The sequence below is a fragment of the Haemaphysalis longicornis genome, unplaced genomic scaffold (assembly GCF_048455015.1).
Source record: "Haemaphysalis longicornis isolate Haplotype H1 unplaced genomic scaffold, Haemaphysalis longicornis Haplotype H1 scaffold_9, whole genome shotgun sequence".
In the NCBI taxonomy this organism is placed as follows: domain Eukaryota; kingdom Metazoa; phylum Arthropoda; class Arachnida; order Ixodida; family Ixodidae; genus Haemaphysalis; species Haemaphysalis longicornis.
Window position 1 is genome coordinate 102,516,101 of NW_027526460.1, and position 25,931 is coordinate 102,542,031.

Below are 25,931 nucleotides of genomic sequence, written 5' to 3' on the forward strand. Positions count from 1 at the left end.
CACAAACCGCCACCCCGCCTCACAGTGAAGTTCGGCAGTGAAGCCTCCCTTCCCCGCTCCGGAAGGGCGGGCGGAAGTGGCGGCTGTCGCACGTTGATTTATCAACTGTCTTTTAACACGGCCATAAACATGTGGCTTGCTGGCTCGAGGCACGTGTTGAAGCTAGGGCATGCGTATCCGTGCCAGATAACTTATCTCAAGCCTATTAGTTTCGATGGGCCGGCTTTTTTTCTTTTTAAAGAACTTTGTGCCACACAGTGAAAGTGAAAGAATGACCGAAAAGGGGTCTGTTCTCAGAATGGTCATGTTTCGCCCGTAAATTTAGAAAACAAAATCAAGACAAGAGAAGTTGCTGTATTTGTTTACAAATACTGCAGGCAATATTTCCGTTTAAGCAGAGAAGGCTATTAAAACAAAAAAAAAGCAGCTCTGGAAACCACTGCACTGGTTGTCTGCGATAGTTGAGAGCATTGTGTATGAGAACCACAACGCAGCTTTTTTTTTTATATATTTGGTAAACATTATTCATTCATACCCTTAACATGGAATATTCGACGTCGCTGTTCTCACAACTTGGAGGCAAATTTGTTAAGTGAACACCTGTGAGCTAACTTGCAATGTTCCTGCAGTCTTGATGGTTAAGCAGAAGTACTGAGACCTGTGGTCATAATCAACCATTATGATGATATTGTTAATGCCAGCACAACTCCAGATCACCACTTCGAAACTGGTTTTTGGTAACTGCCTCTAGCCACGCTGCGAATGTGAAAGTGCATCCTGCCGTTCCATTAACGTGCCGCGCAGATGTAGCTCCTTTTTTTTTTTTTTTTTTGTTGCAAGGCCAGATCAGCCAGAAGCTATATCGCAATGGGGGTGACTAAACAAAAAGTATGGATAGAAAGTTAGGAGAGCTTTGAAGTTAGGACAGATGATGAACCCAACAAGTCCAACAAGCCATATGTTTCGACCCACTCCGAGCGGTTGTTGCGGAGATCTCCATGCTTGTCAATCCCATGAGCTGCTATGAAAAGAAGTGATCCCAGGCTACTTTCAGGGGAAACAGGAGCTTTTGCCCCTGAAGGTTGTGAAAGCGATGAGCTGGCCCACTTTGGCTCCTTTCTTCCCCCTTATATGTGTGCCCCTGAAAAAAATGAACGGCCGACAATTCGAGATGGAACGAACCATGTTAGGAGTAACACTTAGGGACAGCAAGCGAGCTACATGGATCAGAGAACAAACTGGAGTAGAACGCATCACAATTAAAATTAAGAAAGAGATAGACTTGGGCTGGCCATGTGGTGAGATGAACAGACAACCGGTGGAGAATTAGGGTAACAGAGTGGATACCAAGAGTAGTATTAACTCTATGATACCAAGAGACGGCTCTACAAAAAGAAGGCCAATTACTTGATGGAGGGGGGAAATTGGAAAATTCGGAAACAAAGAATGAACTCGAGTGGCGTGGTACAGGAGTGGTTGGAGGCCGACTGGAGAGGCCTTCGTCCTGCAAAAGGCCTAGTGGGCTGCTGCTGCTGCTGATGATGATCAGACTGTTCACTAGACACATTTTAGGTTCTCGAAAGATTAACCTTTCTTTACTGTTACTGCACTGCCGTTGTGCAAGTCCCTCAAAAACATTGGTGGACTTTCTTTTGTATAGAGCAAAATGGGGGAATCGTATGCATTTTAGCTGATGTCTTTCATTGAACATTTAGATGTCTTCTGCTGTGGACATAAAAAAGGCGGGGGGGGGGGGGGGAGGAGGAGGGGTTGCTTTGAACAATTGACTTTGCCCTGTTCCCATTAAGAGCAACAACTACATTCATAGCATCATTGTAACCCCACAAAAATGTCACTGCTGTAACTAACAACTGCTGCAACTGGGTTTTGTATAAAAGAAAAGCTCAGGGAGCTTCAAAGTATTTATGGTACAGCTGACGTCACACAATGTTATTTGCACTGCCTAAAGGAAAAAAAATTAAATATAGATTGTTAGTTTTGTGTGCTTTTTGCCACCAAGCCAAATTGGGTCTTGCTGATGTCCATGTAACTCCATAAAAATGGCAGCATTTCCACTCCGTGGATGATGGCGAGGGTGCGGAGTACGGGGACTCGAAGTGACATCCAAGTTGCGCCCCGAGTGACATCCGATTTGCGCACCGACCGTCATTCGATTTGAGTCGTGAGTTGTACCTTGATTATTCCATAAATGAATTCCTGCAACTCCCGGCTCAAATCGAATTTCGCTTGATGGTGGTGTGCGCACGGATGGACGCAGACGGACATTCGGAGGTCCTAAGGTACTCCGCACCGTTACAGGCGAGGGAGTAAGCCGTTTGACTCTCGGGTACTACTAACTCACTGTCGTAGCCCAATGGGTAAGACGGCTGACACTAACTCTGTCTGGTCTACCAGACACAGGCTTGAATCCTGCCCGTGCCTCTGTGATTTTTTGCGATTGCAAATGCTATGCGCACGGATGCGGACGGACATTGTGCGGTCCTAAGGTGCTCCGCACCGAATAATATAGTCTTTTAAATGTTTCCAAGGGGCAAGAGAATAACGAATGCACAGATGTGGGCACATATAGAGTGCATCACCTCTTGCATTTTACTCAGAATGTCACGATTTTTTTCCCCTCTTTGTTCAGGTTGGTTCAATCTGTATTCAAATGTGAGAGCATCGTGCTTCTACCGAACAACACGTGTGATCAAGTCAACAATGCTAAGCAAGTAGTGTCGTACACAATACATTGTCGTAGCCAGTATTTCAGTTTGGCTGCGTGTAAAACGTGCATAACACTAACAGTAACTAATACTCAAAAACTCGGAGCTCATATTATTACAGGTGGCATTAGCAGCCCAACAGGCACGTTGGATTTGGGCTTGTAGGATGTAATGCAGTGCTCTCACTTACAGCTTACAAATTCAGCCACTGTAAGCAGGTTTCTCACGTTGCAAGTCCTCACGTGCCATTTTTAGACGCAGATGAACGTAAATGAGGTGGCATTCCCAGCAGCAACATTCGACGCTGTCGGCTTGGCAAGACCAATTTAAATTTAACCCCACTCGTACCTTACGGAGCAATTTGCTTGTCAAATTCAACGCCAGACACTCCCATTCATACATAGGTAGGTCCATAGAGATGTGCGAGGACTTAGTGCATTATGACACAGCAGCTTCAAAACAACCAGTAAAGACCACCAACTGCCAGCTAGTGGTGCCAATTTGCACATTAAGATTAATGACAAAGCATGTAATTGTGATGAATACTCGCTTTATTGCTTTGTGAGACACACACACCAGCACAACAAAGAATCCCAGCTAAAATCCCACACTAATAAAAACACGAGAGAGGTGACTCTTGGGTGTCCTAGCATGATGTTATGACCCAACGAGCACCGCCTTAAAATGTGCAAAAATGACTATACACAAGCACATCTTATATAAACTCCAAACGATGGCCCAATTGTGATGTATGACAGTCAACAGCAATGGTACAAACATACGCAGAGCGAGGAGAAAATGTATAAGATGTGTTATGAATCCTCAATGCAAATGTGTGATGATCAATATGACTGGTGAAGCCAATTCCTCAACGAACTAACATGTACTCGTTTCCTGTCCTCACGTGCGCAAGGAAAAAGAAGAATAAAAAAAAATGCGATCTGCCGCCGTCAGTTGTTGAGGTACTTCATTTCTTCTCCACGAATAAGCAGCTTCTCACTGTCAAGCATCGGGCCTGGTCTTGGCTGAAAAACGTAGAGCAGTGTATGGACAAGAGTTGAATTCGAAGTAAGAATTCAGCGCCGTGTACAAGTAGCTAAGCCCCAGCGAAATACCAAGGAATGGTTTTATTGCACACAATGAACGCAGAGATACAAGTTTGTTCTCTGCTACTTTGTGCCTGAATATAAGTATATTGCGCCCCTTATTTTGTTATGCAAGCCCTTCACACCGCTCCTGCAAAGGCTGGCACGCGCGCATGCGCACACACAGAGAGACATGGAGAGAGAGAGAGAGAGAGAGAGAGAGAGAGAGAGAGAGAGAGAGAGAGAGAGAGAGAGAGAGAGAGAGAGAGAGAGATTGTAAGGTTTAACGCGCCTCACGTGCCTCACGTGCAGGCGATGAGGCGCGCCGTAAAAGAGGGCTCCGGATTAATTTTGACCACCTGGGGATCTTTAGCGTGCGGCGAAATCTCGTACACATGGGCGTTATTGCTTTTCGCCTCCATCAGAAAAGCGGCCGCCGTGGCTGGAAATCGAACCCGCGACCTCGTGCTCAGCAGCGCAACGCCTTAGCCACTGAGCCACCACGCCGGGTCTAGAGAGAGAGAGAGAGAGAGAGAGAGAGAGAGAGAGAGAGAGGGAGAGACAAAGAAGGAGAGAGATACATAGAGAGACAGGCAGAGAGAGAGAGAGAGAGTTGAGCCTTTTTGTGAGAGATACGTTAAAAGCAAGGCGCCATGTTTTCACTTACTGATCAACATCCAGTTCAATGTAGGCACCCTACAACAATAGTAAGCACAAAGGAACGCTACAACTTGTTGCAAAATGTTTAGAATCTGTCTTTGCTTCATGGCTGCATTTACACGTTTTTTACAACAGCCTCTTTAATTAAGCTTTCTCTTCTTCCGCTGCATGCAGAAGAAGAAGAGGCATCGCAGGTGTTGAGTCTGGCGACCTGATGAATAGCCAGAGCACACAGCTTCTTCTGCTGTGTGCTCTGGCCATTCATCAGGCTTGGGGACTCAACATCTGCAATGCTCTTGATTGGGAACTATGTGATCGGGAGAGGCCACCGCAAGGTCCCAGTATTCTTGGCTCGCGCAGACGCCCACATGTTCAGTCGCACTTTTACGCATGGCGGTAAGCTTTAACCACGTCTGTACGTTGCGTTTCTGTTCCTCAGCTTCTCGTCGTTGTTTCATAGCTGACTGAACCACTCTGCATTTGCTGAAGTTAAAACAAATAGCAACTTCGGGCGTCTGTCGTCCCCTCCGATTCAACAACAGACGCAACTGCAGTTAGTGATTGGTGGCTCCACATCTAAAGTTAAAATGTCAGTTACATGCGAGATTCAAGGCTCAAGGCTAACTTGTCCTTTGTAACCAACTATCTTCCACATCCCAAATCTCTTATAAAAGAGGTCAATTTAATGGAAAAGATAGAGCAGATATGTGTGTGTGTGTGTGCGTGCGCGGCACGTGCGTCCGCATGTGATACCTCTTTACACTTTCTTTTGATGTTGCCTTTACTTCATGCCTTGGCAAGAAGAAGCATCGGAGGCTTTTCATAATACCGTAATAGCAATAAAAATGACAATAATAAGAGCCCATAGCCCAATAAACTCCAACCACAGCAACACGCTGCACAGTCACGACTGTTACAAAACAAACACAAAAGACGCTAATACTGGCAACTTCTGCCTAGAAGTGTAACAAAGCCAGCAGCATTCCATGCGAATGCTTCACCTGAACTGTTTTTGTCATGATATCTGGTACACGCATCAGGTAGAAGCACTGCTTTAATTCAATGAATGAATGAAAAGTCTTTATTGTGGAATGGCTCTTTGGCCTAATAGGAGGGGAAGAAGGGTGTCGGAGGAAAGACAGAAACAAAGAAAGAAGAGAAAGAAGTGCGTACACACATGCGTGTACATGGTATACATTTGCAATCACATGCGGCGATCGATGCCTGCCTCGTGAGCGAACGCCCAGAGGGAGAGCAGGGTGTCGCGGCTGTTGTTGCTGGGGGTGGTCCATTGATGCAGAGTGCTGATGTGTGGTGGCAGGTACTGGGCACGGAGGTCCCGGTAGCCAGGGCACTCCCACAGCATGTGGGTCACTGTTGGGCACACTTCCATGGTGCATGTGGAGCAGCTCACTATGGGGCCCTGTTCGTGGTCGCTGTCGTCGCTGTCGTCGTCGGTAGCCCCGGGCCTGCATCGGTGGTGGGCCCGCCATTTGGCGAGCACGTCTGCTGTTAGTGCGGCCCCCGCACGTGTCTTGTGGATGAGGACCTGAGCCCCCCGTGGCAGTCCTCGGGGCAGTGGGTGGTGGTTGGTGGGGATGTGCTGCCAAAGGGCGCGCCTTCGCTCCCTCTTGGCTGCCAGAATTTTGGCTCTTGGGTCGGGGTCGTCTGGTGCGGGCATAGTCTGGGTCACCAGGGCGGAGCGGTCGTCCATTAGCTCGCTCGCCAACGCCTGTGCGGCTCCATCGCCAATGCCACCGGCGTGACCTGGTACCCAGTCCACCCTCACCTCCACTCCATATTGCTGGTACAGCACTGTGCTGGCCATTTTGATCCTGTGAGCAAGCGTGCCAGTCCTGGGGGTGCGGCCAAGGATTTTTATGGCCTCTCTACTGTCTGTGTAGATCACCACAATCTCCCCTGTCTGCCGCAGTCCTCGACGGGCCTCCCCACAAACCCCGTCCACTGCACACAGGATGGCGGACAGTGAAATCTGGTCTGGGCTGGGTCGGTGCTCATGCACGTGGATTTGTCTGCATGTGCCGACTGGGGAGATCGCAGCTAGCCTGGCTCTGCGCGTGATGGGGTCCCAGGTGGCTGCCGTGAACACAGAGTTCCGGGTTCTGTCAGTACAGGCAGCTGCTGCTCTACGCTCCGCTTCATGATCCCGCTGATGGCACTTTTTGGAGAGTGGTTTGGGAAGCTTGAGGAGCACATCGAGCCAAGGCTCTAGCAGGCGTGGCAGTTTGGGTGCATCGGGGGGTAGTTCTTTTGTGAGGGTGAGGAGTCCTCTACCCGCAGTTGTGTTTTGCCGTCGTAGCTCATGGCCTTCATTGTGTGCCTCGATAAAGGCTTTGAGGGGAGGGAGGCCGGAGTACCTGTAGAGTTCTTCAGTCCTCGTGTGACGCGGCAGGCCAGTTATTGCGCGGAGACATTCGAGATGGAGGACCTCCAGTTGTGCGTAGTGGGTTTGGTTCAATGTGAAGCAAGCTGCTCCGTAGCATGCCTTAGAGGTGAGGGTTGCCAGGCATAATGTCCTGATGGTGCGTGTGCCGGCACCGCCAAAGTGGTTGCCTATGCGGCGGATCAGGTGGAGGTGTCGGCGCCACGTTGGCTTAAGCTGACGGATCCATTCCTTTGGTCCACCAACCTCACTGAGGGGAACTCCAAGGATCCTCACCCACCGCTCCGCTGGTCGGGTGATGGTTTTGCCGGCCAGTGTAAGGCTTATCTTCGCTCGCTCAGAGTCGTAGCCACCTACCAGGAGGAGGTTAGTCTTTTCTGGTGACGGCTGCATGCCAGTGGAAGGGAGGTAGTTGTCGATGGTGTCCAAGGCTTGCTGCATGATTCCCTGTACATCTGCTGTGTTCAAGTTCGTGCCCTTGGGGTCCACCCACAGCGTGATGTCATCTGCGTAGAATGTCAAGCCCAGGTGCGGAATTTTCCGTAGCTCTACAGCCAGACCTTGCATCACGATGTTAAAGAGGACTGGAGACAAGATGGCACCCTGCGGCACTCCTCTGGAATTTGAGAATGTCCTTGGGTGGCCCGATCCAGATTTGACCTCAAACGTTCGGGCCACCAGGAATGATCGCACAAAGTTCATGATTCGTGTGCCAACTCCAGCCCCATCGAGAGCCTTCAGTATCGCTGTGTGCGCCACCGTGTCAAAGGCTTTCTGCAAGTCTACTGCCAGGAGGATGCCAGGAACCTTAAGGCGACCCCGACGGCCCCCTCCCACCAACTGGCGCAGTAGCAGAAGGCTGTCTTGAGTGCACAGCCCTGGTCGGAAGCCAGTCTGGGCTGGATCGAAAAAAGCTGGGTTCTCCTCTTCGAGGTGGTATGTGAGCCGAGTCAGCACCATGCGCTCGAGGAGCTTGCATAGCGTTGACGTTAAAGCTATAGGTCGGAGATTCTTGATGCTGTTGGGTTTTTTCCCTGACTTTGGGATGGGGTAGATAATCGAATGTTTCCATTCTGCTGGGATGCTCCCAGTTCGCCAAATCTCGTTCAGCTCGTCCAGCAGCAGGAGCTTCTCTGGTTCGTCAAGGTTGAGGAGCATTCGCCAAGTGATACCATCCCCGCCTGGAGCACTGCGCACGTTGGCAGCATCCAGGGCCAGAGTCAGCTCTTGCAGAGTGAATGGTGCCTCAGCTCCCAGGTCACTGGCTGGTTTACTTGGTTCATAGGTGCGTGGGTCTGCTGGGATGGCCGGTTGTGGAAAGAATGCCTCAGCGGCGGCCACCTCGAATTCTTCTGGCGTCAGGTCTAAGGCCATTTGTATGTTGAGTGCCGTGTTTTGTGTCTTGTGCTTGCCGGACATGGTTCGGTGGGTTTGCCATAACTTGCGAGTGCTGGTGTGCTTGTCAAAGGTTTCGCAGTATTCAAACCACCTCGAACGGGCAAGCTGCTTGGCATATCGGCGAGCCTGAGCAGTTTTGTTGCGCACTCGGAGGAGATCCCCGTATTGCCGGCCATTGGTCAGGTAGATTTTGTGAAGGCTCTCCCGTGTGGTCCATAGGTTCAGTAAGTGCTTATCCGGAGTAGGAGCTGACTCGTCTACCATCAGATGTCGTGTGGCCTCCTGTGCTGATCTAAGGAGCCGTCGGGTCACCGGGACCCTCTTGTCATGTTCTGCCACTGCTTTCCGGAACGCATCCCAATCTATTGCTTTGGATCGGCGAGGGCGGCCTGTGCAGCCACCCACAGACAGCTCCAGCCAGAGCGGGTAGTGGTCTGAGCCCATTGGGTCCGCCCCGCGTCTCCATTCCGTCACTAGGCCCTTGTCAGCCCAGGTGAGGTCTGGGGTGGTGTCCCGCTGGTCCACTCGGGGGCTGCAGCGTGTCGGGTAATCTGTGTCATTGGCCAGTATCAAGCGTGCCGTCTCGGTTGCTTGCTTGATCTGCAGGCCCCTGGCATCTATTTTGTGGTAACCCCACTCCTGGTGTTGCGCATTAAAGTCGCCTGCTATGAGAATGTAGTCCTTTGGGTAGTGCTGCCGGAGGTCTGCCATCCATTGAAAATTCACTCTGCCACGCAAGCCAGGCCTGGAACAACTGGGTTCAGGCCGTCCGTAGTACGAGACCATGAGGAGTCTGCGTTTGCCAAGAGTGCAGCGGACAGCCACTACTTCCTGCACTGAGCTGCAGTAGGCCGACGTGTCAATCTGTGCCTGCGGGATGTCACGCCGTACGAAAACTGCGGCCTGAGCTTCGATAACCTTGTTTTGCTGCCCCCTGTTATTCCTGGCGTGCTCAATGGTAGGCTGAAAGTACCCATTGTAGCCGGTCACGCCCGGCTCAGTGCCCCTGGTCTCTTGCAAAAACAAAACAAAGTTTCAAACAATTCAAAAACAAAGTTTTCACTAACGTTAGTGGAAGGCAGAGCAGTAGTACATCAGACGATCTGGTCCTGCGTGCATTGCTTATAATCTTGCATTAAAACTGCGACTGCTATGCGGGCAAAACAGATCAACATATTCTTTTCTTACCTTGCCCATAGATGTTCGTTCAAAGTTGGAGCCATTGCATTTCCTAAAAAAAAAAAAACGGAGAAGCATGAAAAGCGTTGCCAAATAACCAGATTTCCCATAGAGGTTTCCACTAGTTACCCATAAATACAAGATAAGAAAATTAGGGATGCCTTCAAGAAACAGGCTTTGGATGGCATAATCAATGCCATGTTACTCACAAAACTGCACCTTTGCGAGGTGCAGTTTTGCAACCAGCCTACTGAGAAGGCCTCTGGAGAGCCACAAAATAACCATAAGGTTTCAGAGCAAGATATTGGGTACTTTTAAGCTTAATCTTTCAGCGTACGGTTAAGCGAGGTATCTACACCAATGAATAGCAGAGAATGTTCACTAGCATGCAAAGCTAGCAACAACAGTTGATGTATTTCCCACCATAGTAAACCCATTTGCACAATAAATGCACCACCAACTGTCATCACCGTAAATTTAAATATTTGCTTTTTTTTGACAGTTGCACCATAAACGCACCCCCTATTTTGAACGCACAAAAATATGCCAAGTTTATAACGGATGCCTTTGAAGTCGGTTGCTTAGGTACAGCAACTAACTATGAATCTCTCACCCCCTCCTGCACTGTGCATGGTGCCTGGTATCTGACTGATTGATTGATTATAGGGTTTAATGTGCCGCCACAACGCAGGCAATGAAGCGCGCTGTAGTGGAGGGCTCCGGATTAATTTTGACCACCTGGTGATCTTTAACGTGCACCAAAATCTCGTACACAAGGGCGTTTTTGCTTTTCTCCTCCATCAGAAAAGCGGCCGCCGCAGCCGAGAATCGAACCCGCGACCTCGTGCTCAGCAGCGCAACGCCTTAACCACTGAGCCACCGTGGCGGGTGCCTGGTATCTGATCACCTTCGACACTTTCAACTTCACCTTTAAACAGCAAGATGATTGAGCAGGTGATTTAGTTTTAAGTGCGAATGCACTTTATAAGCGACCCCAAACCATCCACCGCCGGCGTCGGCGTCGGCGGCGGCGTCGGCGTCCACAGTGCTCCTCTATAAAGAAACAGCATCCGGCGCCAGGTTTCGATCCGCGGACTTTGCGGCCGCAGCGCGACGCTCTACCGACCAAGCCACGGACGCGACGTGATATCAGCGTTAGTGACGCGCCTTATATCTTTAACGCATTCAAACTACGTCGTCAGCGGCGTGCGTTGGCGACTCAGCGGCGTTATAGCGGCTTGATAACTGCGTGGTGTACACGTGATACTACAAACCCGATGGAAGAGAAGGCGGCGAGGCGGTGGGCTGCGGGGGCCGAGCGCAAGCGCCGCAAGCGGGCCGACAACCGTGCATTCGCACTTTCACATTCTCCCCCTCGGGGAAATGCGGGGAATTTTTTCTTGTGAATCGCCGTGCTGCACCTGTGATGTGTCATAAAAGGATGCTCCGGACGAAATGAGCTGTGCGAGGTTATTCACCATCTTAAAAATGTGACCCATTTGTGTTTCAAGGGAGGACCTGTCAGGCGCGAAACCTCTGCTTCGCTTTTTCAATGCATTTGCGTCTTTCTTGGGTAACTCAGATCAGTTTCTTGGTTTCCAAGCCCCGGGACTCATTTTGTGGGAACCTTTCTGTTCATTTTAAACTGCCATTTTAGCTAGGGGCCGTGTTCAGACGTGCAATGTTGGGGGGGGGGGGGGGGGGCTTCCTCGAACAACAATGGTGGAAGCCTCTTCGAGAGGCGGGATTGTGAAGATGACAAAAAGACACGTGTCTTTGCTCCCACCAACGCGTGCAAGGTCAAACTTTACCTGCAGCTGTGAGCAGGGACCCTGGCGAAGGTGACTGTACGGTGGGAGCAGTCCTTGCAGCGGAAGAACCGCTTCATGGCCTTGTGGTGCTTCAGGGCGTGGTTCTCCTTTTTGCACAGGTCCGACGCCTGCTGGGCCGTGTAGTTGCACTGGGAGGGGTGGTGGAAAAGAGAACAGGGAAGAGACACTTGACATGCACCCTCACTGCTCTGTCCTGAGCTGTGCGAGGTACGAACAGCCTTTCCGAACGTTGGATGAGTCTTCACTCATACACCTTCGCGCTAAAATATACTAGAAGGAAAACTCGTTGAAGTGCCATGGGCATCATGGGGGATGCAATGGGATTCAAGCCAGGCTATATCTTACTTGGCCTGGCTTGAAATGTGGCTTCTTGTCGCTCCCGGCAACAAAAGTAACAGCGGGTGCGACTTGTTTTTCTCGTTTGGTTTGTGTGAAAAGATTTCACAAACTCCCCGCCGAACAAATCTTTCACGAGCTGTGCTTTTATGTCGATAAAACAAGTTTAAGCATTCCTTTCAAAATATTATTTTGGTTTCTGAAGCCACATGGAACTTTCGAGCTTGGTCACGGGCCATGCCAAGTAAGAATAAACTGTTCATCCACATTCCGCAATGCCAGGCTCATTGAAATGCAGGTCCCCCACAAACGACCACCAGATTTCCATCTAGTGTATATTGGTATGAAGCTCCATGCCATTAAGTCCAATAATCGCTGAGTAATACCATAAATGGCCCAATTGCTCCGAGATTTACACTCTGCGAATTGGGCCAAAGTTTCAGAGTACGCGATGCTAAGTGCTGTCAATGAACTGTAACCACCACCATGACACGCTGTCCACCTCTATTCTGCAACTGCATTCGCAAATGCGCAGAGTTAAATTTCAGAGTTATTGTAATGACCCTGACAAGCACGGCATGGCCCACAAAAGTGCCTACAAAGCTAGGAGTCATGAACACATGCAACATAGAATGTCATAATTACCAGCGCAAATGTACTTTATTCTTAACGCATTACCGCTGGCATAAATTGCACACTGATCCCTCAAGAGTATCTGAATGCAGATTATACATGTTCATACTGCCGCTGAATAGAAATAGAACAGACAGATGGGGTGATGTTAGACCGAAGGATTTCTTTGTGGGGCCAACATTTTTTTTTTTTCCAGGGATAATTTTGAAAATTACGGGCCCGCAAAAACTAGGTTCTTTCAATTAACAACACTCATCACCCGACAGCACACGTATTCAAAGCAACTTTTCTTTTAAACAACTCGAAGGAGAGCAAAGACAGAGAAAGGGAAAAAAAACTGGTTCTTTAAATGGGAGTTCATAGTAGTCACCAAGGCCCTGTACAACAGAATGCTATGCTGAGAAACATGTCTGCTGGCTTGAAACAGAAAAGTTTGAGGCACGTAGGGTTGCCACCTGCTTGGTTTTTGACCGGCCTGACCAGTATTTTTGACACCGTACCTAAAAGTGTCTGCCAGTGGCCGTTTTTTAGCCATCGTGCCGTGATTATTATTATTTTCTTTTGCGTTTTATAAGTGTCAATTCAGCAACCAAGGTGATAAATGTGTCGACAAGCTGCACAAAGACATGTGAGCAGAGAAACTAGGCGGGCGAGTGCTCCCCGAGATTGAGGGGGATGCAGGGGGAAACCACAACGAAAGGCCACCGCCGAGATGGCGAGAAAAAACAAGCAACTCATCTGAGCCGCTGAGTCTAATTCTGACTATACATTCACATTTCACAAATAGGAGAATTTTACCTTTTGTTGGTCTGCATTGTTGATGTATTGAATCGTGCATGTATATATAAATAACAAACACATTTTATCATATGCACTGCATACTTTTTAACGTTCTTTTGGTGGAATCAGAGATGCAACAAGAGCTTTCAACGGGCGCAGTAGGTGCGGTTATTCTTCAGTGCGGCACATTCAGAGCAATAACCAAAATGTCAGTCACCTACAGTACAAACGGTATGTTGATTTCTCTCTGGGAAACGCTACTACGATAAATGGCAATTGAACACAAATTCAACCTTTTGTTCACCATGACATCTCCCCCTCCTCCCCCCAAAAGCCAGTTTTTTTTTGTTTTTTTTCAGAAGGTGGCAACCCTAGAGGCAAGCGAGTCGGCAACACTGTACACACCCTCTGCTTCCCAGTCCGCGAATAGAAAACACACCCCACAATCAAAGTGTTTGCTGGCCAAAATCCTAAGTCAACACATTATTTGCCATTGCAGGAGCTGTTGACAGCTGGTAGCTAGTACTGCAAATATATCCTTGTGTTTATATGCCTCTATCTCTCCCTCTCTCTCTCTCTCAAAAAAAAAAAAAAAAAAAAGATGAAGAGGAAGGAGGAGGAGGAGCAGGAGGAGGAAAAAGAACCGATTGTTTTAACCCATGTTAGCCTTAATAATGCCCAGATATGCAGTCCACCATATCCATCCCCCACCAGTTCTCTCCCCCCCCTGCCCTTTGTGCAGTGCTCTAGCCACCATGTCCCACTCCATGTGGGCATGTCCAAGCAATCCTTTCCCCTCTCCATAAGGTGTGAAGAGCAGTGGGACTTCTTTTCTACGAATCCGAATATCTTTGGTGAACCGAGCCACCGCCGTCACTGGCCACCCCGTCCTCTTCACTGCATTTTAGAATAAAGTTTTTCTATCTCTCTGGCCAGCAGACTCCAGCGTGCACTTAAAGAGGATCGGATCACACAAAAAAGTTTTTGCAGTACCTCACCGTAAGGTTAAAACTGATAACACAAGTACCCTAAACACATAACCAGACAAGAGATGGCGAAAGTAGACAACAGCTGTAAGGTTGCAGAAGGAAGTGATTAAACTCGAAACTTTCACCTCTTTGGTGTTACCAGGGGAATGCCATGATCACGGCTGCTTTCCTAAGGGCCTTCAAATACTATAACCAGATCAGTGTTTCATCTGTCCAACTCGGACCTTCATGCTGTTGAAACGCTACCTGCACAAACAGAACAGTACGAGAAGAAAGACGCGGGAGGGGAGGGGGGCAAGACTCGATGACGCACCTTTCTGCACGACACCACGTCGCACTGCACTTCGGTGACCGAGAGCATCTTCTCCTCGAGCATCTCCTTCTTCTCCAGCATGCTGAAGTACTCAACCTCCTGCTCCATCTCCAGCTAGAGGGGTGAGCGAGACGGAGAGAGAAGACAAGGTGCACGCTTTGTAAGCAGCGCGTACACGCCGTTGCGGCTTGGACGGAAGTACTCTACGTTACAACGCAGAGGGCTTCCTGGCACAAAACAAAAAGCAGCGATCCACCAAGACCTATCATTGAAGAAATTGTATTCTCTCTCAAGATTTGCTCATTAGTTAAAAAAAAAGGGGGGGGGGCACACTTAAGTCTGATAGGCCATCTCGTATTTGGGTGGCATTTTCTTTTTGTTCATTCATGAAGTTAGTTTTAGAGGTAGAGATTCGCCAAGAAATTATTAACAAAACTTAGTCTTATCGGGATTCACTTTTGACTAATGAAGGCCTACTTTCAAATCGAACCGGCCAACTGACATTTTAATGGCTTTATCGACCAGATCTAAAGGAAATCGACAGGGTGGAGTAAGTGTTTGCGAATAAAAGTTTGACCTCCACTTCAAATGCTGCCGCATGGCTGCATTTGAGGTAAATGTCAAATTTTTATTTGCATTTTAGAGGAATTTTCATTTTGTTCATTCATGAAGTTAGTCGGGGCCCGCACATCGTCAACTTGGTGGGCGTGGGACGATTTCTGCCGGAGAAGCTTCTCCACTTGCTCTTCGGTCAGGGCTGGTCCCAGTCGAGACTTTTTGGCCGCCTGCATTTCCGCTGTCTCGTCCCCTCGACATTCCTTGACTGCGGGGAAAACAAGAAACGGAGAAAAGCTCGTTAAACTTGGTTGCGAAAAGCCACTAATTCTACCAATTCTACACCTCGTCCAGTTTTAGACAGGGATAACAAACGCTGCTCAGCTCGCTCTCTTGACAATCATCAGAAAAACGTTTTTAGTCCACTGTAAATGGTAACAAGCATAATCAGTTGAGCTTGCATACGACCACAAAGAAAAGCAATTTGTAGGACAATCTGTATGCACAGGCCATGCATGTTTCTCGTCTAACTTGAGCACGGATACGAAGCATTCCTAACCCCCACCATTGCTTCAGACAACTGATAATGATGATGTTTAGATTTTAATGGCGCAAGGCCAACTAAGGGCAAAGAGTGCCCAACAAGCCATTTCACGAGAATGACATGAAAGTAAAAGTAAAACATTTCACTAAGAATAAACAAAGCAAAACACACTGCCAATGCCAAGCGACTTCCCGTAACCTGGCACAAGATCTCAACATTATCCCCGCGTTAGCGTCACTGTTCAGTGCCACAATCGACAAAACGGCTCAGCGAGAATCTAACTGACGACTACTTCAGCTTCAGACAACTACTTTAACCAATGGCTTTTATGCAGTTTGTATTACAACCTATACCGTCCACTGAGGACACAAAATGACCCTTTTCCTTTGCAGCGAGCCCCGCTCACCACTTGTGAGTGGTGAGTGCATTTGCGCGATTTGCGGGGCTTACCGCGGTGAGATCCACTATTGTGCTTGTATTAGCTGACGGCTATTTGTTGCGAGAGCCGCTCGCTGCGATGGTTTTTAAAGGACAACTGCACTCAAATTTCACCTCGACCAAATTTATTTTTAATCTCTAGTAAGTAGATCAGCTGGGACACGAGTGGTAGCCCCGTGAAACACCTCGCTATTCAGTCAGACGCGTTTAAATAGCTCCACCGAAGACCACGCTACACCTGCTGGCAGACCGCATAAACAGCCATGACGCGGCTGTGACGCTGTGGCCGTACGGGGCTTCTTCCTCTGGCCACCCACGCAGCTGGAGAATTAGTTGAGCTCTGCTGCGAACGCCTCACCCATTTGCTGCCCCGTGCAATCACAGAGCTAGCGCGCAGGCTTTCTCCCGGGCTGCTGACTGCCTGGCCGCTCGCTGGATGGCTGCGACGCCACTTCAATGGCCGCGCTCTTCTTGGTCCCGGTTTAAAAATCGCCAATTTTGGCTGACCGCTTGTGGTATGCACGCGCACATTTCAGCTGTTGTATTTTGCATCTTGCCTTCTATTTCAGCAGACCATACGGAAATAGTGTTTTCAAGGGGATGAAATTTTGAGTGCAGTTGGCCCTTAATTGCACGCTTGCATTTAGCTGTGGGAATATGTCATCACTACAGTCGTGCTACGTATGGGGCACCGTGGAATGAGCTCTCAGTGGCGTGTTGATTTAGGAATACGATTTGGATGGACTTCTGACGCTGTAATGCACTGATACCCGATACTTGACCGAGTCATGACTCACGGAGGGGCTGACGAGCACACTCGTGTGCGAGTGGTGACAATGAGCAGTGAGCGTGAGTGCGAGTGAGTGCGCGACAAAAAATACACTTTTTCTGTGCGAGTGTGATTGAGTGGCATCCAGTTTTGCCCAGGTTATGGCCCCCAGTGCTTGTCCGGCAGCAAACGATGCTTTAGTCGCTGAGAAATTACACAATTTAAGTCAAAGTTTCAATTCTCCCGCTAGATTGTGCGTTATGTGACGTGCGCAATGACATATCCAAGGTCGCGACCTTCTGAGTGAACCAAACTTGCATTTTGTCCTCGTGGCCCCTTTAATTAACAGATTGGTCACCCAATATCGCCGAAGATAGGCAGCAATCATCGCACCTCACTGAAGTCAACCTTTGGGCCGGTGGGGATCCACGGATTGCAAAATGAAAACGCCTTCTGGCTTTTGTAGCCACCACCTTTTGAGTTTTCTTCGGTGAGAGGGTATGCTGTTTTTTCACTCTGTGGTAGCATTTCGTTTTTCCATGCCTGACCCACCCGGGTTCCTCCAAAAATAGCAGAAGCAAGGTTACGCCTTCTACCAGTAGCAACTCACACGCCCACAGATTGCCACCGGAAACATGTCCACTGAAAATAACCCTTACACCAATACCTTCCCCTTTATACAGCGCTGACAATTCTCCAATATGAGCCCGGGAAGGCCCTTTAGGCTTTTCGCGAAGCCCTCTACAAAATGTCCCCTCATTCTTCTCTTTCTGCCAAAACTTTTGGAGGGACTGCAGAGAACTTGGCTTTGCTGCCAGGCACGTGCGTGCACTTGGCTCCACCACGCAGCTCGCACTCATAAGCATAGGTCGGCAAAACAGAAAGAACTCACTCAAACTCAATCACAATTTTTTTCATTCACGCTGTACTCAATCAAACTCGGACTCAAAAAGTTCGTCTGTTCAAAAAATCACTCGTACTCACTCATCAAATACTCATTTGTAATCGTACTCACTTGTACTCAAACTCATTTGTCCTCACGAGTATTCGTACTCAATCTGTACTCATGAGTACTGAATCTGTACTCATGAGTGCTCAATGAGTGCTGCTGCTCATGAGTACTACTCATTCTGCACTCATGAGTACTCAGTCTGTACTCATGAGTACTCAATTTGTATTACTCACGAATAATCAACTCATCTGAACTGTTAGCTAGGTCGTAGCTCGAATGAAAAACTAAGTAGAAAAAATAAATTGTTTAATTGATTAGAAAAACACAGATTACATATAAATCAGGACAGAGGAAGGAAACGTCTGACGCGGTGCATTGTCGTTGGGCGACTTACTGCGCGAAGGCAAGTACATGCGAGAAAGCGAAACGGAACGTAAGCACTCGCGTTGCGTCTCGCTTCTCCTCTTGTTCTCAGGCCGGGTCGGGCTCAGTGGAGCTCAGGGCTTAACGGTGCAGCCGTGGCCGTAAACTGCGTTTTTCTGCGTGTCTTCGGGTGGCAGCTTTTGTGGTCCGTTTTCTTGTTTGCACTACTGTTTGCACTACTGTACTCAGGAGTGCATATACTCAAGAGTGCAAGCACTCTCAAAAGCAGTATTCATGAGTATTGTACTCATGAGTGCTGTGTACTCATGAGTGCTGTGTACTCATGAGTGCTGTGTACTCATGAGTACTCATACTCACGAGTACTCAAACTCGTGAGTACTCATACTCATGAATACTGTACTCATGAGTACTCATACTCATGAGTAGTGTACTCATGAGTACTGTACTCACGAGTAGTGGACTTACCCCTGTACTCACTCGTCATCGTACTCACTGTTTTTTTCTGGGTGTGTGATCACTCATCATCGTACTCACTCGTGAGTTTGAGTACAAATGAGTAAAAATGAGTGTACTCACGAGTGAGTACGCCGACCTATGCTCATAAGTAGACTCTTTTTGCACAAGTTGTGCGAGAAAGCCAGACACACACAAAAAGAGCATGAGCATAAAAGTGGCGTACAAATAACGTGGCCATAATTGTCGAGGCAACAAACTTGCCCAAAAAAGGAGGGGGAAACAAACAGCAAAAGGCAAAAATTTGAACTAAAACATATTACTGGCATTTCGAACACAGGTGCCTGGAGGCATGAATATTTCCTCTGAGACAGAAAAGTTAAAACTTTTGACGACGCATTCAGGCTGGAGTTCAGTAACGGCAGAATTTATTAAAGAAGAAAAAAAAACTTCTAAGTGCACTCTCAATGAAAGAAATGTATATGATACGCTTATAGTGTAAAATGACACCCGTACTCAGTTCATTACAGCTTCGATGTTTTCAACCCCCTAGGAAATCACATAGCCCATTATTGATAAAAAAAAAATACTTGCTAAAATGAGACATCTGCTTTAGGAACAAAGGCGAAGTGTTTTGACAATGTGTCTCTTCTACTCATCACTGTGGAGTTCCGCATCATTTTTTGCACCCCCAGAAAGAATCCCTGCCACAATCAGGTTTAAAATTCACTGGCTTAGACAGCACCTCTTGGACTAAATTCTGCTCCATTCCCTCCCGTTGTTCATAATTGTTCTACAGTGACATACATTAATTTCCTGTCTCTTTAATACAAAAGAAAGGGGCAATTCTCACTCGAAGATGTCAACGGTTCTTCCAGCCTCCTCTGTATCTTCTCCTGCACAACCGGGGACGTGGTGTCCTTTTTCACAGCATTCGGATCTTGGGGTACGAGGGGAGCCTTGGACTTCAGTTTCTGAGCAGCTCGGAGCTGTGAACATGAAAAGGAATGCAAAGCCCAAACGCAGCTTGTAGCGTTTTGAAGGGGTGCCAAATGCAACCAGGAAGCTGGTTTTAAACAAATGTCTGACCTTCCCACAGCCGTTTTAGCGTTGATTCGGTGCCCAAAGATGCCCAAATGGCTGAGAAATCACCGATAAAACAACGCATTTCCCTGTCTCATTTCCCTCGCAGCGATTCCACAATGCAAACAGGGGCTGCTGCTGCAGCTGTTGTTTGCGTCGTGACAAACCGGAAGCAAATGAGGCAGCGAAGATATATAGCAGCTACTCGAAGCAACCAAATGCAACGTTACCACAGACCGGACGGTGTCAGTTATGCTTTGCCGAACCCCCGCTTCCTTCGCAGCTCGGACCACTAAGCAAAATGTTTCTTCACGGGACCCATGTGACCAGTGTTGACGCATTGTTGAAGAAAAAAAAAAAAATAAAGCCGTTCCACTCAAATGTGAAAGCTGTCGGAAGTGTGGAGCAGTGATTCGCCATAGTGGGCCGTAACGCCGTTATCCACTCACTGCTACCACCCAATGCAATTCAAATTTCCCGCCTTTGCAGTGTTCGTGCGCCCCTTGCCTGAAACTGCACCAGCGGGAGTTCTGTTCTTTTTGAGCTTGCGTTTCCTTCCGCACGTGCCGACGTTGTACTGCCCCTTTTTTCTGCTATCATTGTATGACAAGCGCCAGCGGTTCACGAGTTTCAAACGCTCATGACTATATAAACTGCTTGGCTTTCAAAGCCTCTGTGGGACGCTGCGACAACAGCCGCTACGACGGAATGCCGTGCGACTCTACTTGGGTGAGCTACGATGACAAGGCGAGCCCCTTCAGTGTTCTGCACTTAAAACACATTGTCCTTTTCTTGGTCTGTGTGAATGTTGGCATCGACCCTACCGGTTGTGAGCCGCCCAGGCACGCCACCTAGCATAGCGGTATCAGTGCCAACGTGGACAAAGTAGCGCCATCCAGCAGCGGCCAGGGAAGACGTTGCGTACGCCAGATGTTGTGCACACTTGAGTATACTGACTTTAGCCAAAATAAGCATTCCCGCAATTTTCTTTAATGCAGCGAAAGCACACAGGGCTACATTAAAAGTGGCTATGCACACAGTATACTCTACAAGGGTCACACAATTATCTCGTTGAGTATTGCACCAGGTACAGCACTAGACCCAAAACCAGCTTGTTGGCGTTTGGGATCGCCGCATGATCCACCGTCTGGGCTCCTCGAGTTTTCTTCTTGTTCTTTGAAGTTCAAACATGACACAACAAAAATTTCCAGTTACGTTTTTTATAAACTTGCCAGGGCATATTGTTAAAATATTTGTCACGCAATTGCAACCACTTGTGGTGCAAGTTGCACGGTACGGTCAGTGGAGGCGACACTTGTATTCAAGGCTTTACTGTTTTCGACCTCATTTTAGAAAAGCAACATGTGAGAGCGGTACATTTGTGTCCTTGGTGAGCTAATCTACTAAGCTAAAGCAACTTTCATTCTGCCTTCAGTGTCCATTTTAAAGGGTACAAGGATTCTAATGACGGCAAAGTTACAGGATCTTTCGTTAGGAACACTGTTTCTTTGAAGAGCACATCACAACAGGCGAAAATAGTGAAAAGAGTTAAAAAATAATAAAATGTCCCTAGCAAACAATGATATAATATTAACATTATTTTTGACTTGGTTAATTTACATTTTTACACATCAAATGATTTTGCATCAAATGATTCTACACATGAAAATATGACCCCTGACCAGGCAAAGTTTGATCGAACACTTGACTCACTGAGAAGAGTTCGCCGTAACAAAAGTAACGCCTCAACTACAAGGTGTGTCGTACAGAGAAACTCGGAAGATTTTTTACATCAAAAGGGCGCAAGCGTACTTTCGCATGCACCTCACACCATTTTCCTTTCTTCTCTTCTGCAGGCACAACAAAAACTACAGCCTGGTTTCAAACCACTAACTTCACATGCAGCTGTACTAAGTGCACTCGTTAACCACATTTGCCAAGTTACTCCAAAGCTGCTCAGCCCACTCTAGATGGCAGTGATGATCACCATAACGGGTCTTTTCTAACCAATGTAAATGCAAGTTTTCCCTCTTATTTTAGGGTTAAGAAGAGTCCACGAGCACCACGAGTAACAGCAAGGAAGTCATTCACAAGGCAAGTTGGTGGAAATGATGACCACTAAACTAACCTTGGCGATCTCGGACGGGGTCAGCGCTGTCAGTCTTGGCAGAGGCGCGGGAGTTAGGCTGCTACCGCTTGGTGGCTTTGGAGGGGCCGAAGCAGGTTTGGTCGGTGCGTTCAGCGGCGACGTGGTCAGAGACTTCATGCTTCTGCTCTGCATCCTGAGAAGGTCCTTTGCAGTGACCGAGATCATTTCCCGTTTGGCAGACGGTCCTGTGTAGCGGGAGGAAAAAAACCAGTCGCCAAGAAACTTTCCCGAGGGTTCGCATCCCTTCGAGCGAGCAGGGAAGCTGCCCTTCCCCTGCTCCAGTCAGCCAGTGGAGTACAGGGGCGGAACAGGGTACATGGGTTTTGGGAGCAGTCATGGGAGCAGCCAGACAGGCCATTTGGAGTAGTTGTAACACCGTTTCACGATGTTATGACGCCTCCCTGACCTCTTTGCATGTCGATGTGCCAGCCCACTGCAAATTGCCCTGTATCTATCTATATCGGCCGTTCTACCCCACACAAGAACGTACTCCGAACCAGGAACGCAGATCTTGTAGTATTATATCTGGAGGTTCACAACATGCGAGGTTATATGCCTTCGGCCCCAGCAAGCGTGCCTCGTGATCACCGTTCAAAGGTCAAACCTCACGCGCGGAGTCGAAGGGGATCAGATAACAGGCTTCATTTGTGTCTGGGAAACGGCAGTATTTAAGCAAACTCCCGGCAGCACATCATAAAACAAAGCATTTGCTTGCATATTTCCCCATCGAACAGCAGTTTCAGTGCTTGCGAAGCAGAGCATAGCTTTGTCTTTGCCCGCTGCGAGAGTCAACGAATGTACATCGTAGACTACGTCACTAGAGCGTGTTAGAAGGCATAGTTAATGCTGGACCGTCCTATCCCGAAGTTCACGGGTGAAAATGAGTAATTACCTCACAACAAAAGCGAACCAAACTAACACGAGAGGGCAAAGCTGCTTCCAAGACCCTCTTCGTTCCGTATATGCACCAACGGAAAGTTGTGGGCCGCGAAGCCAGGATCGTCAAAAATGAGCTGAAGTTTACCTCCACTAAACTACATTTCATGCGAACAATCGCTTTGCGATGAGACACAAACATTTCAGTTACATTGGTCATTTCCCAGTTACTGTGGCGCAGCGGGCAAACAAAACCAATGCGGCAAAGAAATTCACTCAAAGAGAACGCGCAGTAATGCGTGGAAGGCACATAGTGCCGGTTGCATTAGCCAAAGCCAACTTCCATGGCCGCTGATAGCCTTGATGAAACCGAAAACTCCATGTTTCAGCCGAGTTCCTGGGCACAAGGCATCGTTGCGGTCGTATCTCGCGGTTCAATCTGGGCGCTGCGGCGCAGATAAACCGCATTTGGCGCGACAGGGTGGCTCGGCGCAGGATGGCGCAAGTAAACAAGTTTGCCGCTCAACGGCGCAAATGGCGCAGCCATTCCACCGCTGGGAGTATATGCTCTCTATCCCAAGTGAAAGGGCATCACTTAAAACGTCGTGAACCGAAACGGTTTTCTTGACGGGGCCCTAGAATGCTCGGAAGCGGAATTCTTAGATCCACCAGCCTTAAGTATGCTGCCAAAACAAACGCTGGCAACTATGACTGTGATCCGTGAGGCAACATACCGTATTTACTCGCATAATGAACCCACTCGCGTAATAAACCCTCCCCCCAATTGACTTCTTGAGAATTTACTTTTTCGTCACTTTGAATAAAAAATGCAGCGGGAATATGTTTTTATCTCAGTGTGGTTGCTTATCCCTTAGACCATCACAGTAACTTGACATCACGCTACAGTACGCGCGGAAACGCTAAAAACGCAATCCAACAAAAAGAAATCTCAACAGTAGCCAGAGACGTGAGCGCGAGTGCCGCGGCTCACAATTTAAAAATTGCGCGCTTGCGGAGCGCCACCTGCTGAACGCAAAACAAACCTTCCTGCGCCATAAAGATGTTCCTGCGTGCGAACAAAGCACAAAACGTAGTCTGCACTCCTTCCCTGCTCTTTGTTGTTATGGCTGGTTCTGGCGGCGTGCGAACAAAGCACTAAACGTACTCTGCACTCCTCTGCTCTTGAGGTTCTGCTGGTTCCGCAACTCCGCTGTTACGCTTGTGGTTTTGTTGTTCAGCTGTGTTCCGGCCTTTTTTTTGTGCTCCTAGTGCGCGCCGTACGATGGGCCAGTACATGAGCTACACAGCCGGATTTAAATTGAAAGTGGTGGAGCATGCGTTGATGCACGTGGAAACCGTGCAGCTGGGCGGCACTTCGTGTACACTAAGGGCGAAAACGAGGTTTTTGGGTGGGGAACAGGGATCGCCGTGTGTTTCGTGGGTCCAAAGAAGGGGAGTTTCCCGGTGCCCGAAAAGAAGTTTTGGAGTGCCTTGATGGCACGCAAGACGGTGCGCTGTGGGCCCACAACAAATGCGAGGCGGCAAGCGACTTTAGTAAGGAGGACAGCTCCATGGCGAGTAGGGGCCCACTAGCATGTTGCAAATAAAAAATTTGATTACATAATTACATACGTGTTTTTACGGAAATGGCAAGGCTCTGACAGTGCTTCTCTTAGCAACTTTATTGTATGAAATTTCAAACTGTTGCAATTTTTCCCCGCATAATGAACCCTCCCCCCAAATTCATGCCAAATTTTCTGGAAAAAAGTGGGTTCATTACGCGAGTAAATACGGTAGTTTTAACTGCACGTGAGACGGAAAGAGATATTTGAGAACTTGTTCCCAGCTAAACGAATTACAAAATTCAGTGTTTCCTGTTCCTCTACGAGATTTCTGAATCGGGAAGTGAAATTGAAATGCAGCTGTTGGTATACATGTACGGTAGTGTCACGTTTCGACACCATATGGCGCCACGTTTCAAACTTCAGAAAGTTTAGCGCCAAATTAAAATTACCTCTGCCGGATTATTTTGAACCTGCCGCGGTGGCTCAGTGGCTAAGGCGTTGCGCTGCTGAGCACGAGGTCGCGGGCTCGATTCCCGGCCGCGGCGGCTGCTTTTCTGATGGAGGCGAAAAGCAGAAACGCCCGTGTGTACGAGATTTCGGCGCACGTTAAAGATCCCCAGGTGGTCAAAATTAATCCGGAGCCCTCCACTACGGCGCGCCTCATCGCCTGCGTTGGGTCGGCGCGTTAAAACCTACAATCAATCAATCGGATTATTTTAAAATTCCTTGCGGTTACCCCACTACAGTTAAACCTCGATGTAACGAACTTCAATGTAACGAAACCCTCGATTTAACGAACCACGGAATTTTTCGTAACTTCAAGTGTATGCACACCATGTATTTTCACCCTCTGTGTAACGAAGTCCCGTTTGCCGGAATTTCAATGTAACGAAGTTTCATGGAGAACTAGGCACGAAATTTAACTTGTAGAGGTATATTTTGGGAGACGCAAGCGCCGAAATGGGGTCTCAATAAAAGGCGAACGGCAAAACGGGCCGCCCAATGCCGCGGATGCAGCGAGCCACGGGCCTGTGAGCGAGCCCCTTGCCTACAAACTGCCTGGCGTGCATACACGGCTGGCGCACTTTTTCTGTTTCTGTCAGAGCTTAATCGTCTACGAGGGCATCAGCGTGAACCGCATGGAGCGTTTTTTCCCCGCAAAAACTCAAAATGCGCCCCGCAAGCCACAGGCGCGCTGACGCAGCCGCGGAGACCACCCGCGCTATGTGGGTAGCTCCAGCGACCGCTTCCAACCGCTCGCTGAAACGCAACTCGAGGGGCAAATGAGAGGAGCACGCGAAAAAAAAAAAAAAAAAAAAAAAAAAAAAAAGCGGATAACGTGAGCGAAATTTTCACAGTAAAATGTCATGCGTGCCGCTTACGAAAGCGCCCATCAAACATCCTCCGCGGTGATAAGCCTAATCGCCTCTTGCGGGGCCGCCGCCGCCGCATGCCGCCGTTTTCCCCTTCGGTCGAGTTCGCTCATGCTTGTTGGGTTTCATCGTTCCAGCAGGCATTTGAGAATCTTTACGAGCCTTGTGCGCGCATTTTTTTTACACCCACGTCCGCGATTGCGCGCCGGCGGCGGCTTCTGCGCCAGGAAGTGACTCGCGCTGCACGCGGCAGTGGGAGGAGCCTGACCACTTTCGCCAATGGGGAGGCGCGCAACCTATGGCGGGCATGCCGAGGATTTTTGATGGGGGGTCTCGTAAGCGGCGCGTATGGCGCTTTACAGTGAAAATTTCGCCCACGTAACCCGCTTTTTTTTCTCGCATGCCCCTCTCGTTTGCCCCACGAGTTGCGCTTCAGCGAGCGGAAGCGGTCGCCA

General features: G+C 48.5%; 1 protein-coding gene across 1 annotated transcript in view; it reads right to left on the reverse strand.

Annotated features, from left to right (window-relative positions):
• Positions 1–3,252: 3,252 nt before the first annotated feature.
• The window catches only part of Mcm10 (minichromosome maintenance 10 homolog), a 40,324-nt gene continuing 17,645 nt past the window's right edge, over positions 3,253–25,931 (reverse strand). The window contains exons 11-17 of the mRNA XM_077682331.1: positions 21,642–21,847; positions 19,284–19,419; positions 15,025–15,158; positions 14,336–14,449; positions 11,264–11,412; positions 9,462–9,504; positions 3,253–3,751 (exon numbers count right to left, since the gene is read on the reverse strand). Coding sequence (XP_077538457.1) covers positions 3,677–3,751; positions 9,462–9,504; positions 11,264–11,412; positions 14,336–14,449; positions 15,025–15,158; positions 19,284–19,419; positions 21,642–21,847 — 857 coding nt within the window. The 3' untranslated portion in view covers positions 3,253–3,676. The remainder of the gene's footprint in view (positions 3,752–9,461; positions 9,505–11,263; positions 11,413–14,335; positions 14,450–15,024; positions 15,159–19,283; positions 19,420–21,641; positions 21,848–25,931) is intronic.